At 35.1% G+C, this 11,326-nt stretch overlaps 1 protein-coding gene across 1 annotated transcript; it reads left to right on the plus strand.

Annotated features, from left to right (window-relative positions):
* Positions 1-1,322: 1,322 nt before the first annotated feature.
* On the plus strand, positions 1,323-5,950 carry LOC101257412 (WPP domain-interacting protein 1). Its single transcript, XM_004248268.5, has 3 exons — positions 1,323-1,667; positions 2,215-3,315; positions 5,038-5,950. The coding sequence occupies exons 2-3, from the start codon at positions 2,295-2,297 to the stop codon at positions 5,775-5,777; spliced, it is 1,761 nt and encodes a 586-aa protein (XP_004248316.1). The 5' UTR covers positions 1,323-1,667; positions 2,215-2,294; the 3' UTR covers positions 5,778-5,950.
* Positions 5,951-11,326: the final 5,376 nt, after the last annotated feature.

Genomic DNA, 11,326 nt, shown 5'->3' on the forward strand with positions numbered 1-11,326 from the left:
TCAATTTTATACAAGTGTAAGTGACTATTTGTGCACACTCAAAGTGGAAAGGCATACTTATTCGTTGAAGCCAATTTAAAAGTCATATTTATGTATTATTCTTTTAGAGTGGGTACCTCTTTTGTTGTCACTCGAGGTACAATATTAGCTTTAGAATCAATTAATTTGGATTCGTGTTGGAAATTGCCATGAGGTGAAGTGTTCCTTATTGAAGGAAACAAAAAGATAGAACAATCCATTTATTCGAAGAGAACTCTTTTGTTTTTTTGAAAATAAATGTAGATCTTATTCGTGAAGATAGAGAGATCGTTTTTCAAAAATAAATATAGATCTTACTCGTGAAGATAGAGAGATCGTTTTTGAAAATACAAATATATGGGAAGGTAACAATTAAATGCAACATGTTTCTCTGTCAAATACTCTGGCAAAGTGCCTAATTATTTCCTCTCACACAAAGAAGATTCCATCAATAATTGAACACACAGATTTGACCTCCACTTAGTTATTTCTGCAGTGTCATTTTCCATTTTTTTCCCCTAAAAAACACTGCATCATGTGGGTTTCCACATCATCTGCACACTACTTTGCCCCACTTTGGTCTCTTTATCTTCTTGGCTCTCCCATGTTCTATCCACATCCTTTTATTATAATCGTGACGTCTGAGTTAGTTTATACGTATCTCGATTATATTTTAATAAGATATCTACTAATCTTTACCTCCCATCAATACATATATGTAAACTTTTTTCACATAAAGTTATGTACAAATGAAAAGATATTACAAAATTTATATTCGATACTTGCATAATTCTTAACTTAGTTCATTAATCTAAAGGAAATATTTCACGTGGACTAACACAACTTTATTCATTATAAAAAATAAGTACAAAGAATAGTTTTTAACCAATTAAATCAAATTGGTTGTGTTAAATTTTTACAAAACTAATATGATTTCTTTTTATATATATATTTTTAATGATTTGATTGATATAATAAGTTAAGCTAACGTTTTAATTTTGGTTACCGTTGTGTAATAGCATGTTATAGAAATTATCACATTTGTACCAAACAAAACAATGTTGTTGATGAAACGGTCACATTTGGTATTTAAGTTAAAAAGTATAATCTTCTATCGAGATTTCAAATCGTGCACTACTAATATTCGACCTTTCTTAGTGATATTGCACTTAGATATAGAATATATTGTGACTATGAGTTATACACGTTATGAATTTTAAACATCAAGTTAGAAATTTAAGTGGAAGATAATAATAAGCGAGTTTATTGCTTATTGAAATTTCAAATCGTGCATCATAAATATCGAGTTATTGTGTAGTGATTCCATCGCAAACATAAAGTAATCCCCCAAATTCTTAATCTTTCGTAATGTCAATAGTAAATTAGAAAAAAAAATTGAAGTTGTCAACTTCTTCCTATAGTTCATATAATAATTAATAAAATTATTGAAAATAATAATAATCAATTACGTATTATTAACAACTCCCAACCCGACCCGATCTACCCCACTCCTTTTCAAGTCGTCTTCCCCAAATTATCAGTTGTAGCAATTTTGTGGCTATAAATTTCTGAATCCACATCAAATCTAGGGTTTCCATATTCCTCAATTCCATCTCATTTCTGCAAATCCATCGATCATGGAGGAGAAGGTATGAACGATTTCGTATTCTTTTTATATAGCTTCACAAATTTATGAATTCATTTTTAGTTCCAAATTGAGCATAATCCATTCATTTAGCTGAATCCACTTATTTTGCTGTTGTTGTTAGTGTTTTTAGCTGGAATTTTTACTCAAGCTATGCAATTCAATTTATAGTGAATTTTGATAGATTTTCAGTTTCCATGAACTGGAATGATGGTTGTTTGTTTGTTCTCGATCTTGATCTGAGTTCTTCATTTCTGTTTTTTTCATTTAATAATGAGTGCAGTTTAATCTGCTTATATTGGACTTTCTGTTTATGTAGTGTTCTGTCGCTTTCCCAACTTTTATTTGTCTATTCAGTTCATTATCAATTTACTGGATTCATCTTTGGTTCCAGATTGAGTATAATCGATAGTGATGATTTGTTTAGCTAAATCCAATTAGTTTGTTGCTGTTAGTGTAATGATCGGATAATCCAATTCATTTATCCAAGTTATGTAAGTAAATTCTCGATCTCGATCTGACTTATTCTTCTTCTTTATGTTGTCTAAAAGGCTAAAACCCTGAACTTTATGCTGTAATCGAACTTGATTGGTCAAAGTTTGGAGCTTTAGTTGGTGGAAGACATGAAGCAATGACCACCACACTTCAAGATTTGGATGATCCAGATCGGAACAAGGTTGAAAGCAATGGTTCCAGTGTTATTAATCACAATACCCCTATTTTAGATGAGTCTAAAGGTAAAGGTATTGAAACTGCGGACCCAGTGGGTTCACCTCCCTCAGTGAAATCCTCACCAACAGCTAAAGGATTTGGCTTGAAGAAATGGAGGAGGATCAGGCGGGAAGCACACAAGGATGAGGACAGTAACACAGACAATGCTAAGTTGTTGAAGCGTGGTTTGTCGAGCTCTGCTGCAAACTCAGCAAAACCTGTACATTTGTCCACTGGATCGATCCGAAATAGTGATGGATCTGTTTCTTCAGTAAATGCACTATTGGGTAGCCCTGATGTTCTTGTTGATGGCTTTGGTCTTATTGGTAATTCTGGGTTGGCGATTCATCCTATATTTTTGGGTGGAACAGACTCGGAAAATAGTGAGGATCGGAGTAGTAGGTCTTCGACTGCAGCCAGTGCTCCAAAGTCAAGGTACGAAGCACCTGTTTTCCATGGTTATATGCCTGTTAAGAATGGGCCAGGTACTTTGGGTGGGAAGATGGGTACTTCAGCTCAGCAATCTCATCGGGGAAAGGGTCAGGCTGAAATTAGTAAAAAGCCTAGAGGAGAAAGGGTCAAAATAGAGAAGGAAAACTCTCATTCAAGCATGGAATCCGACTCACAAAGCTCCAATTTTCTACCTATGCAGAGTAATAATCATGCAACAAGTAATGGTATGAAAGGTGGAAGCTCAGTGAATAATGATGGACAATTCAGTGATGAAGTTCTCACCAGAGAAAGACCATTCAGCGAGGAACTTCAGACTGCTCTAGACAGAAGAAATGATAAGGAGTGTGAAACTCAAGAAGATCTAGGCGTTGAATCCGCCTGGGAGGTTAAAGAAGAGAGGAGTGGGTATCAGGGGTTGTCCACAGATCATGATCCTCTGCTGGAGTCTATCTTCACCCTTCAAGCTGCTCAGGAAAATCTTGAAAGAGGTAGATCTTCAGTTTTCTTTGAAGTATACGATTTTGAGCCTATTCTAGTATGTTCTTTTTTTGGTTTTGATTATGCCTTCTATTTTCTGCTTGGAGTCTTCAGCATATTGTATGAAGCAAATTTCTTTTTTGGGTGGAAGTTTATTCTAAGTTCAAAGAAGTATTAGAATGATTGCAGTCATTGCATAGTTATGTGCGACGTCCCCACACCCCGCGACCCGGACGCGTCCCTGCTTTCCCCAAATTTGAACATTTTGTTGTCATGCCCAAGAATTTAGGACTGGCATTGCTTCAGGAAGAGGTGACAGCAAGTCATGAAATTCGATCTGATGTAGTATTGGTAATCTTAATGGTTATGTACATAATAGAAGGATTTGAGTGTGTTCTAATGGTTTTCGCTATGATGCATTTATTGCTTCAAGAATCAAGATTATGTCAAAAGAGTTAAGGTTATTGAAACAATACCATTAAGTTCTTCAGTTTGCCTAAAATAATCCTTTAACTTTGTTCGTAGCTAGTACAACAGATGTTGGTTATGCTTTTTTTTATTTTTTTATGATGAAATATTGGTTATACTCTTTGAAAAGTTGATATCTATTTGTTATAATAAATTCTGATATTGCAACATTGAAGGTGGATAAATGTGTTGCTATTTATTATTTTGATATTGTTGGCTTGCTCAAGATATGTAGTTTAAGCACCAGGACGTGCATTTTCATTGGCTGTAATTAACATGTTCTGTTCTATTTTTTACCACAAAAAAGGTTTTGGAGGAGAGATAATTCTGTCCAATTTAAGGCATGAATAGCCAACATGTTTCTTTGGAATATGGGGAGTTAGAAGGTGTAGTGGTTTACTTGGGACTTAAAACTACAGGTTTTATTCAGCCGAAGTTGAGGAAGTGATTTGGGTAAGAAAAGGTCCTGATAAAAATACAAGGATTTTTAAATGCCTCGGAATATTTTCCTGTTACAGTTTTCTGTTTCTACAAATATTCCTGTGGTGATTGGTATAAAAGTAGGGACTCCGGAATAGAAAGAGTATCTCGAGGATTAGGCTGTTTTTGGTGTTTGTATTAATTGCAAAGCAGCAGAACAGTCAAGAAGATGGAGAAGTAAAATCACGAGGGAAAATGAAAAAATTGTCTCAGAAGTCTCATAATACTATATCAAATACTGTAACGAGGAAGAGTTAAATAAATTGAAAGAATGGCTACACCTGATCTCTTTCTGCAATATGATAAGAGTATCCTATGCTCCTTGAAGCAAACAGATTAAACTTAAATCCGACCTAAAGCTCTCAATAGCAAATGGTAAGCTGATTCTAGTAAATATTGTTCTGACTTTCTAATGGACCCAAGGGCTTTTATATTGGTGAAAGGTTATTGGTCTCTCTTTCTATGAATGGCTGCAGTGCAAAGCATAAGGACCAATTTCTTGCTTCTTTTTTTTTGTCGTTAAGCTTGCCCTGCTTTTGTTGCAAGGAAAATATGCAGATTGGGATGATTATCTCATGCTGTTCTTGAGCTCTTTAGACCTCTTTTAGTTATTGTTTCTTTAGCACTTCAGTCACTTTGTTTACATGTATCTTCTGGACCTTCTTTGTGCCTTTGACTTCATCAATCTATATTTACCCTTCAACCCATAATATAACGAAGAAATCAGTTACTCCATCTAATACCTATTATCTGATATTAATTAGTTTGCATGCTTTTCTCTGCAGAAATTCGGAAATGGAAAGAAATTAGAATAGAAGATGATGTCATTGACCATTCTGTTCGGGATGTTGGTATTATTTCAGACTTCAGTTCAGGTGACACAGATTTTCCTGGACCAAACACATCTGAACAGTCACAACCCAGTAACGGTGTGCAACATTCATTTAACTCGTTGGAGTCTGAAGTAGTCAGCTTAAAGCAGAATGTTATACTATTGCAACACAAGCTTAATGATGAAGCAAACTTGATTAAGTTAAAGGAAGCCAGAGTTGCTGAACTGGAAGCCATCTTAAGTAGTAACACGGAGAAGGAAGAAAAGAGAACAGGAAATGACTTGCACCAGAGTAGTGGGGACATTGAAAAAGAGCTTGAGGGCCTCTTTAGGCAGAAGATTGAAGCTGAACTTGAGTATTTAGTAATATCAAGAACCATCCAAAAGTGGAGAGCTGCAGCAGTTGATCAAGTTACTCTCATGGAAGAACAAAAAATATTAGCTACCGAACAAGCACAGATGGTAAAGAAGCTCGGAGATTCAGAAACAAAGGTTGCAATGCACAAGTTACAGGTTGAAATCTTGGACAATTACTGTGATAATGTAGCCAGCACTAATAAAACACTGGAGCTGCGGAAGGGAGTCTGCAAGTATAGTTCCTATTTTTTGATACAATTTGTATTGTTGGTTATCGTCTTTGGACTGTATATGTTGCAGATGTCATCTGATGCTGTTGAAGTTGTGCCAACATAATTTTGAGATGTGAGCCTTTTTTCCCTTTCTCTTGTATTTTCAACATAGAGCAACGACCAATGTTAATTTAGTCGTTTTATGTGTTCATAGATAGATGGAACACCTACTTTCTTTTTTGTCAAGTCGATATTGAATTCAATGATAAATATAAAAAATGGTTTGGTGGCTCATAAGTTTTGACATTTGCAGATATTGACCATCAAATAGTTGTAATCTGATATGATATGGGCTGTATTGTGTGTTCATCAGGTGGTTATGTTAGTTAACCAGTTCCCACTTAACTATTAGACCGTCTATTTTATTTTATTGTCTATACATAATAGTCCCTATATTAGTTATCTTTCACAATTAGTCCCTTAGTCTGTTGGTAACCAGAAGCAGTGAAGAGGAAGGCATTGAATAATTATTCTGTTTTTGCTGCTTCTTAATACTCTTCTTCTTCAAATGTTTTTCTCTAGTATTAGCATAATTCTTATCAGTGGTATCAGAGCACTTTCCAGCACTGTGGGAATTCATCCATGACAATTGAAATTAGGAAGTTCTCATAAGATTGGATAGAATGGCCATTGACAAGGCTAATGTTGCTGCTCTACAAAATTAGATGGAGTTGGTGAATGAGAAGTGAGGGCGATTGAGAATGGCAAGGACCCCGATCAAGGGAAGAGACCAGTAGCACCGATGAGATTCTCATAAGAAATCTATTCAGCCACGGTCAGACCACTAGCTATGCCAGGTATTATGATCTCAGCTCCTCCTCTATCTTCGTTTCCACCTCCTCCACTATTTAACATACCCACGGTGAGTACTCTGATATTGAGAGGTCCATCTCGCAGCTGAACCCAATCAGTTCCTACCTATTCTGGCAAATCCAAATCGATTTAGCCTTGCCTCAACCATGCAAGCACAGTTCACTACGAGATCTCTTCCTCGTCAAATTCCCCAATTACAGAGTCTCTTCAATCCCAATTGTATCACAAACCTTCTACAAATGACCCCCACCCCACCTAATGTCAAACACTTCTACCACCCCCAGTACCAAAACACCATAACCTAACCAACTCCACGATTTACGTCTATGGTGGATCAATTCTTCTTTGATGAGGCTCAGTCTCAGTAGAAGGTGACATTGCAGCTCTGCATTTCGATGACCTTGCACTGCAATGCACCAAGCTTACTTGCGGAGTAAAAGTCATCTGCCCTCTCCTTGCTGGGAGGAGTACATCTATGCGCTGTCTGACAGATTTGGTACTAAATTTGATGACACCATGAGTGAGATTCAGGAGGCATTTGATAGAGCCACGACTAGGTTAACTTTAGACCTCAATCATGCCATTAGTGCATTTTTGAATAGGCTGAAACCTGAATCAGGGGATGGATGCTTATACGAATTCATAGACCCTATTCCTTTCCTCATGCATATCACTTAACTTGTTTACAGAAGTTTATGTTCTTGAAACCTAAGTTGCTTGGACTCTTCAAAAATGTTGTCTCACCCGTGTCGGATCCTTCAAAATACACTATTTTTTGGAGGATCTATACACCCGTCAATATTTTTGAAGACTTCGAGCAACAAAGCTTGAAAAGTAGAAGGCAACCATGAAATTCCCACTGGCCAGCCATACTCCTATGCTGAACCCCAGACTACACCCAATTTACACATGCTTAAATTGTAGTATGAACCAGAGTTCATTTGTAATTGATCTAGTAAACGATACTTCTCAATGACAGTTATTTTTTTGGTCATGAAACAACAATTCAAGATTATCTCAGTTTTTCATATGTATTAGGTCATGAATGTTTCGAAATATAACTGACCCACTCCGTTTTACCCCAAATATTGTAGGTTCATTTGTCATGGGCTAGTAAACGATACTTTTGCCTTTGACCAACATCATTTTTTTATTTTGGAGTTTTTGGCTCTGAAAGAAGAGTTCAGATTATCTCTTTTTTTTAAAAAAAAAATCATAGGTCCTATTTCAATTAAATGTTCAATTTTCAATTTTTCGTGTGTTAGCTCATAAATATTTTGGTAATATGATTTTCAGACGACTTTTTGCAAAATCATTACGGAACCCATCGTAGAGAGTTGGAGAACAATATGTACAATATCGTCATTTTTAGAGTAATTTCTTTGCATTTATGCACCAAGTTAGTGGAATCAACAGATAGCAGATTTTCTCAGTTTTTGTGTGTATTAGCCCACGAATTTTTTTGTGACAAGACATGCAGACGATTTTATTTTGGAACCCTTCGTAGAGTGTTAGGGTAGCAATACATACAGTCTCACCATTTTAGAATGTTTTTTTTGGCATTTAGGAGCCAATTTACTAAAATTAGGTGATTTTCTCAGTTTTTCGTATATGTTAGCCCATAAATATTTTAGTGATATAACTTTAAGATGAATTTTTTGCGAAACCATTAAAGAAACCCTCCGTAGGTTGTTGAAGAGCAATATGTCCAAGTCTCGTTATTTTTAGAGTGATTTTTGGACATTAGGAGCTAATTTACAGGAATTAAGCGATTTCTCAATAGTTTGTGTGTGTTGGCCCATAAGTATTTTTTTTATTAGATGACGTACGAACGTTTTGCAAAATCATTACGGAGTAGTACATAAGTTTAACCATTTTGGAATTATTTTTGGATATCTAGGGACCAATTTATAGAAATTTGGCGATCTTTTCAAATTTTCGTTTGTGTTAACCTATAATATTTTAGAGATATAGCATCTAAATGTATTGCATCTAAATGAAATTTTGTGAAACAATTACGAGACCTGAGTTGGGGAAGTCACTATTTTAGAGTGATTTTGGGCATTAGAGACTAATTTACAGGATTTCAGTGATTTTCTTAGTTTTTCATGTGTGTTAGCCCATTAATATTTAGGTGATATGGCTGTAGACAATTTTTTTTTGAAACCATTATGAAACCCTCGGTAGGTTGTTAGGGAGCACTACCTACATTCTCACTAGTTTAAGAGTGATTTTCTTGCTTTTTTGGCCAATTATATGAACTAGACAATTCTTTCAGTTTTACGAATGGGTTAGCCTATAAATATTTTGGTGATATAACATTTAGATGTTTTTTTTTGTGGAACCATTATGGAATCCTTCGTAAAGAATCTTGGGAGATCGATGTATATACAATCTCATAATTTGTGGAGTGATTTTTTTTTCTTTTTTTTGCATTTAGTTACTAATTTAAACAAATTAGGCAATTTTTTCTTAGTTTTGGGAAACGATTGTTGATTCGTAGGAAGTTGGGGGAGCAGTACGTACTGCCTCACCATTTTTAGAGTAATTTTTGGGCATTTAGCGGCCAATTTACAGGAATCACGCAATTTTTTTTATCAATTTTGGTGTGTGTTAGCCTATAAATATTTTGGTGATATGGATTCTAGACAATTCATTTGTGAAACCATTAATGAACCCTCTATATGGAGTCTCACCATTTTAGAGAGATCTTTGGGTATTTAGGGGACAATTTACAAGATTTGGACTACTTTCTTAGTTTTTTTTGTGTGTGTTTACTCATGAGTATATTGGTGATATGACTTCCTGACAAATTTTTTGTGAAACCGTTACATAATCCTCCTAGGTAGTGAGGGAACATTACGCACAATGTCATTATTTTAAGAGTGATTTTCTGGCCAATTTATATAAATTGGACAAAAAAATTTAGATTTACGTGTGTTATTCCATAAATATTTTAGTGATATGATAGCTAGACGATTTTTTCAAAAACCATTACGAAATCCTCTATAAGGAGTCTGGGAAGCAGTGCATACAATTTCATAACTTTTAGAGTGATTTTTATGCATTTAGGTACCAATGTAAGGAAATTAGGCAATTTCCTTAGTTTTTTGTGCGTGTTAGTCCATAATATTTTGGTGATATGATTTTTACATGAATTTTTTGGGAAACCATTGTTTAACCTTCGTAGGGAGTTGGTGGAGCAGTACATATAGTCTCCCCATTTTTAGAGTGATTTTGGGGATTTAGGGGCTAATTTCCAGGAATTATGCGATTTTATCAATTTTTTGTGTGTGTTAGCCTATGAATATTTTGGTAATAAGGATTCTGAACAAAAAAAATTTGGAAGCCATTGTCGAACCCTCTGTATGGAGTTAAGAGGAGCAGTATGTAAAATCTCACCATTTTTAGAGTGTTGTTTGGGTATTTAGGGGACAATTTATAGGATTTGAGTTACTTTCTCAACTTTTTGTGTCTGTAGATCATGAATATGTTGGCGATATGCTTTCAGACGATTTTTTGTGAAACCATTACGGAACCCTCTGTAGATAGTTAGGGAACAACATGCACAATCTCACCATTTTAAGAGTGATTTTTTGGCCAACTTATATGAATTAGAGAATTTTTTTTAGTTTTACATGTGTGTTAACCAATAAGTATTTTGGTGATATGAAATCTGGACAATCTTTTGCAGAGCCATTACGAATCCTCCATAATGAGTCTAGGGAAAACTACATACAGTTTCGTAATTTTTAGAGTGATGTTTTGTTTGCATTTTAGGTACCAGTTTAAAGAAATTAGACCATTTTTTTAGTTTTTCGTATGTGTTAGTCCGTGAATATTTGAGTGATATGACTTTTCGATGAATTTCTCGTGAAATCGTTGATGAACCCCTTGTAGGAGTTAGGGGTGTAGTTTTTACAGTCTCACCATTTTTAGATGATTTTTGGGCATTTTGGGGATAATTTTCTGGAATTAGGCAATTTTATCAATTTCTGTGTATGTTAGCCTATGAATATTTTGGTGATATGGATTTTCGACAAAAGAAAAATTGAAATCATTATTGAAGCCTCTGTAGGGAGTTAAGGGAGTTGTATGTAAAGTTTCACTATTTTTAGAGTTTTCTTTGGGCATTTAGGGGACAATTTACAGGATTTGGGCTATTTTCTCAATTTTATGTGTGTTATAACGCCCATGAATATATTGGTGATATTGCTTTCAGAAGATTTTTTTGTGAAACTATTACGGAATCCTCCATAAGGAGTACGGGAAGCAGCAATCTCATCATTTTTAGAGTAATTTTTGGGCATTTAGGGATCAATTTACAAGAATTAGGCGATTTTCTCAATTTTCGTGTGTGTTAGCCCACAATTATTTTGGTGATACGACTTTTGGACGAACTTTTTGCAAAACCATTACAGAACACTCCATACGGAGTTGGGAAAGTAGTACGTATAATATCACAATTTTTGTAGTGATTTTTCGGCATTTAAGGGTCAATTTCAAGAATTTAGTGGGTTTTTTCAGGCTTTCATGTGTGTTAGCTCATGCTTGTTTTGGTGATATCACTTCTGAGTTATATTTTTGTGAAACCTCTATGTAACCCTCCGTAGGGACTCAGGTAAAAAATTATGCATGGCTGCACCATTTTTACGATATTTTTGGGCATTTAGATGCTAATTTATGGGAAGTAGGTGATTTTCTGATTTTTCTGTGTGTGTTAGCCCATGAATATTGTGGTGATTTGACTCCTATATGATTCTTTTGCAGAATTTTTGTGGAACCTTTTATACGGAGTTG

Source organism: Solanum lycopersicum, chromosome 10 (genome assembly GCF_036512215.1).
Source record: "Solanum lycopersicum chromosome 10, SLM_r2.1".
Classification (NCBI taxonomy): Eukaryota; Viridiplantae; Streptophyta; class Magnoliopsida; order Solanales; family Solanaceae; genus Solanum; species Solanum lycopersicum.

Excerpts from the sequence above, each read along its gene's own strand:
- LOC101257412 (XM_004248268.5), top strand. The coding sequence starts at position 2,295 with ATGACCACCACACTTCAAGATTTGGATGATCCAGATCGGAACAAGGTT. Across the intron at positions 3,316-5,037 it reads TCAGGAAAATCTTGAAAGAG|AAATTCGGAAATGGAAAGAA; the intron begins GTAGATCTTCAG and ends TTTTCTCTGCAG.